Here is a 4355-nt window from a genome sequence, read left to right as displayed (position 1 = left end):
TCCCCCCCCCGGTTTTTTTTTTTTTTTTTTTGTATTGTAGAGACAAGGTCTCACCAAGTTGCCTGGGCTGATCTCAAATCCGCGGGCTCAAGCAATCTACTCACCTTGGCCTCCCAAAGTGCTGAGATTACAGACTGAGCCACCAAGCCCAGTCGTGCAATTCTTAATATTCAGTATGGATGAGACTTGAAGATCATCAAGTCCAGCCCTATCACACTTCAGATGAGAGCACCGAGGGCCAGAGTGGCTGGTAACACAGCAGCGGCCACAGGTTTGAAATTAGAACTAAAGCCAGGTCCCAGTCCTTATCTCCAAGCTCAGTCTTGTTTCCACAAGAGACTATTCAGGATTTCTTGTCTACCATACTCTTTTGCTAAAACAGTTCCTCTGTTTCTTTTTTTTTTTTTTTTTGAGTTGGAGTCTCACTCTGTTGCCCAGACTGGAGTGCAGTGGCTGCTCCTGGCCACCACAGCCTTGACCTGCTGGGCTCCGGCGATCCTTCCGCCTCAGCCTTCCAAGTAGCCGGAATTACAGGCGTGCACTACCACGCCCGGCTAATTTTTTTGGTATATTGTAGAGATGAGGTCTCGCCAAGTTGCCCAGGCGGGTCTCGAACCCGCGGGCTCAAGCAATCCACTCATCTCAGCCTCCCAAAGCGCGGGATTACAGGCTGAGCCACCAAGCCCGGCTTCCTCTGTTTCTAATACCAGAGCTTTATACAACAGATAAGTGGTGGTAAATTGGAAGCCCCTCTTTAGTGGTGTTTGTTGAAGGACAACCTACTCCTCAGCACTGTCCTTATCCTCTTTTTTTGAGTCGGTGTCTCACTCTGTCACCCAGGCCGCAGTGCATTGGCATGCTCACAGCTACCTCAGCCTCTACCTGTTGGGCTCAGGTGATCCTTCTGCCTCAGCCTTCCAAGTAGCTGGACCCACAGGCGCGCGCTACCATACCCAGCAAATTTTTTGATTTCTTATAGAGACGAGGTCTCACCAAGTTGCCCAGGCTGGTCTCGAACCCCTGGGTTCAGGCAATCCTCTCGCCTCAGCCTCCCAAAGTGCTGGGATTACAGGCATGAGCCACCGCACCCAGCTCTCATCCTCTTTTCTAAAATTCCTTGAACCCAGACCCACACATCCCTGAGGACCCTCAGCACTGTGTCATTCCTCAGGGTATATATAAAAGGGTTGAGGAATGGAGTCACCACACTGGTCAGTACTGAGGGGATCTTGTTGACCTCCAGATATTCTTTCTGGGAGGGAGTCACATAAATAAACACAGTGATGCCCCCAGAAATGACGACGATGGTCAGGTGGGAAGCACAGGTATTAAAGGCCTTCTTCCTTCTGCTTGCAGAAGGAATGCGCACTGTCGTCAAGATCATGTACGTACAGGAATAGGCCACAAGGACTATGCAGCAGAGGATGACGGTGGACGAAAGCATAAAATCCATCAGCTCAATGGCAGTGGTGTCTGCACAGACCAGGGCCAGCAAGGGCCCACTGTCACAGAAGAAGTGGTTAACGATGTTGGAGCCACAGAAGGGCAGCCGGGAGATGAGGATGATTGGAAACAACACAGACAGGAAGCCGCCCACCCAAGAGAACACAACGGTCCCAACGCAGACAGGCGGGCTCATGATGGTGGTGTACCGCAGCGGGTAGCAGATGGCGGCGTACCGATCATAGGACATGACCGTCAACAGGAGAAGCTCAACCGTGGCCAGAAAGAAGTAGAAATAGCACTGGGTGATACACCCGGCAAACGGGATGCTTTTATCCCCGGAGCCTTAGTTAGCCAGCACTTTTGGAGAAATGACTGAGGTGAAGAGGATGTCCAAGATGGAGAGGTTGCACAGGAAGAAGTACATAGGAGTGTGGAGGCGGGAGTAGGACAGCACAACGGAGATGATGAGCAGGTTGCCCAGGAGAGTCAGCAGGAATGTGGGCAGCAGGAGCAGCAGGAGCAGCAGGAGCAGCAGCTCCACCTCCCTGCTGAGGGGAAACCCCCGCAGAATAAACTCGGTCACTGCAGCAGTCTGATTCCCCATGGGTCTGGTGGGCCAGGCTCAATTGCTCCAAGGGAACAAAGGGAGATAACACTTAGGAGAGTATTTCATGTAAAACCCCATGGCTGTTCATTAGAAAACTACGAACATAGAACGCGGTGGCTCCCAATTAGATGTGTAATCCAAATTTAACTTGGTTTTAAATTATTTGCCTATCAAATTAGGCAATGTTTTTGAAAATAGTAATGTTCACTGTGAGCAAGAGTGCACCGAGACCTACACTATCACATAGTTCATATGAACATTCTAAAAGATAATTTAGCAATTTGTATAAAAGATCTTAAAATTGAGCAAATTATTTGATTCAGAATTCTACTTCCGTCCTGAGGAAACAGTCATGGGAATGGAAAAAGGGTTGTGTCACAAGAATATTCACCACAGAATTGCTTATAATAATGAAAATTTAGGCCAGGCGTGGTGGCTCATGCCCATAATCCCAGAACTTTGGGAGGCTGAGGCTAGAGAATTGCCTGAGTCCAGGGGTTCAAGACCAGCCTGGGCAACTTGGTGAGACCTCGTATCTACAATAAATCAAAAAGTTAGCTGGGCGTGGTGGCACATGCCTGTGATTCCAGATACTTGGAAGGCTGAGGTGGAAGGATCACCTGAGCCCAGCAGGTCAAGACTGTGGTGACTGTGGGAGTGCCCCTGCCCTCCCACCTGGTGACAGAGTGAGACTCCTACTCAAAACAAAAAACAAACAAACAAACAAATAATGAAAGTTCAACAACTTGGATGTCTAGAAATTGGGGATGGAATAAATAAATTATGGTACATTTAAACAATACACAAGCCAGGCTCAGTGACTCATGCCTGTAATTCCACCACTTTGGAAGGCAGAAGCAAAAGGATTACTTGAGCCCAGGGATTCAAGACCAGCTGGGCAACTTGGCAAGACCTCATCTCTACAATAAATTAAAATAATAATTTTTTTAAATTAGCTGGGCATGGTGTGCGCCTGTAGTTCCAGCTACTTTGGAGACTGAGGCTGAAGAATCACATGAACCCAGCAAGTCAAGGCTGTAGTAGCCGTGAGCATGCCACTGCACTGTAGCCTGGATGACAGAGTAAGACTCTGACTTAAAACACAACAAAACAAAAACTAGCAAACAAACAAAAAAAAACCAGGTTGCCATTAAAAATTGTATTTTACAATACTATGTATGTTTGTTTGTTTGTTTTTGAGTTGGAGTCTCACTCTGTCACCCAGACTGGAGTGCAGTGGCCGCTCCCAGCCACTGCAGCCTCGACCTGCTGGGCTCCGGTGATACTTCCGCCTCAGCCTTTCACGTAGCTGGAACTACAGGCACGTGCTACCACGCCCGGCTAAATTTTTTTTGATTTACTGTAGAGATGAGGTCTCGCCAAGTTGCCCAGGTGGGTCTCGAACCCGTGGGCTCAGGCAATCCACTCACCTCAGCCTTCCAAAGTGCTGGGATTATAGGCTGAGCCACCGAGCCCGGCTTTACAATACTATGTAATGACAAAACATTCAAAATATATTATTAAGTTGTTTTTTGGATTTGTTTGTTTGTTTGTTTTTTGACTGGAGGTTTCACTTTGTCACCAAGGCTGGAGTGCAGTGGCATGATCATAGCATGCCACTGCCTCGACCCCCAGGGCTCAGGCGATTCTTCCACCTCAGCCCCCAGAGTAGCTGGGACTACAAGAAGGTGTCACTACGCCTGGCTGATTTTTTCATTTTTTTTTTTAGAGAGGAGGTCTCGTAGTGTGGCCTAGATTGGTCTCAAGCAATCCTCCCGCCTCAGCCTCCCAAATTGTTGGGATTACAGGTATGAGCCACAGTGATCGGCCCAAGTTTTAATGTATTTATTATTTGTTATTAAGTATTTATTATTATTATTAAGTTGTTTTTATTTTATTTATTTTTTGAATTGGAGTCTCACTGTGTCGCCTAGGCTGGAATGTAGTGGCACTCTCACAGCTACCCTGAGTCAACCTGCTGGACTCTGGTGATCCTTCCACCTCAGCCTTCCAAGTAGCTGGACTACAGGCACACTCTGCCATGCCTGGATAATTTTTTATTTATTGTAGAGATGATGTCTCACCAAGTTGCCTAGGCTGGTCTCGAACCCATGGGCTCAGGCAATCCACTTGCCATGGCCTCCCCAAGTGCTAGGATTACAGGCTGAGTCACCAAGCCTGGCCTTAAATTTTTAACTATTTTTTTTTTTTTTTTTTTTGCTGGTGAGGCAATTGAGTCAGGTAGGGGTTGAGCAACTACCCTCCATCTGGCAGCTGGGAAATGATAGAGGTGGGATTTGAA

General features: G+C 47.7%; 1 protein-coding gene across 1 annotated transcript; it reads right to left on the bottom strand.

Annotated features, from left to right (window-relative positions):
- Positions 1-754: 754 nt before the first annotated feature.
- On the bottom strand, positions 755-2050 carry LOC103267700 (olfactory receptor 6J1-like). Its single transcript, XM_008065288.1, is given in 2 exon segments — positions 755-797; positions 1089-2050. Coding segments are annotated over 2 exon segments (1005 nt in total).
- Between the last annotated feature and the right edge of the window lie 2305 nt (positions 2051-4355).

Source organism: Carlito syrichta, unplaced genomic scaffold, assembly GCF_000164805.1.
Source record: "Carlito syrichta isolate Samal-C Ts95f unplaced genomic scaffold, Tarsius_syrichta-2.0.1 Scaffold308201, whole genome shotgun sequence".
Classification (NCBI taxonomy): domain Eukaryota; kingdom Metazoa; phylum Chordata; class Mammalia; order Primates; family Tarsiidae; genus Carlito; species Carlito syrichta.
Note: the sequence above shows the minus strand (reverse complement) of the source record. Positions and strands in the feature narration are given on the sequence as shown.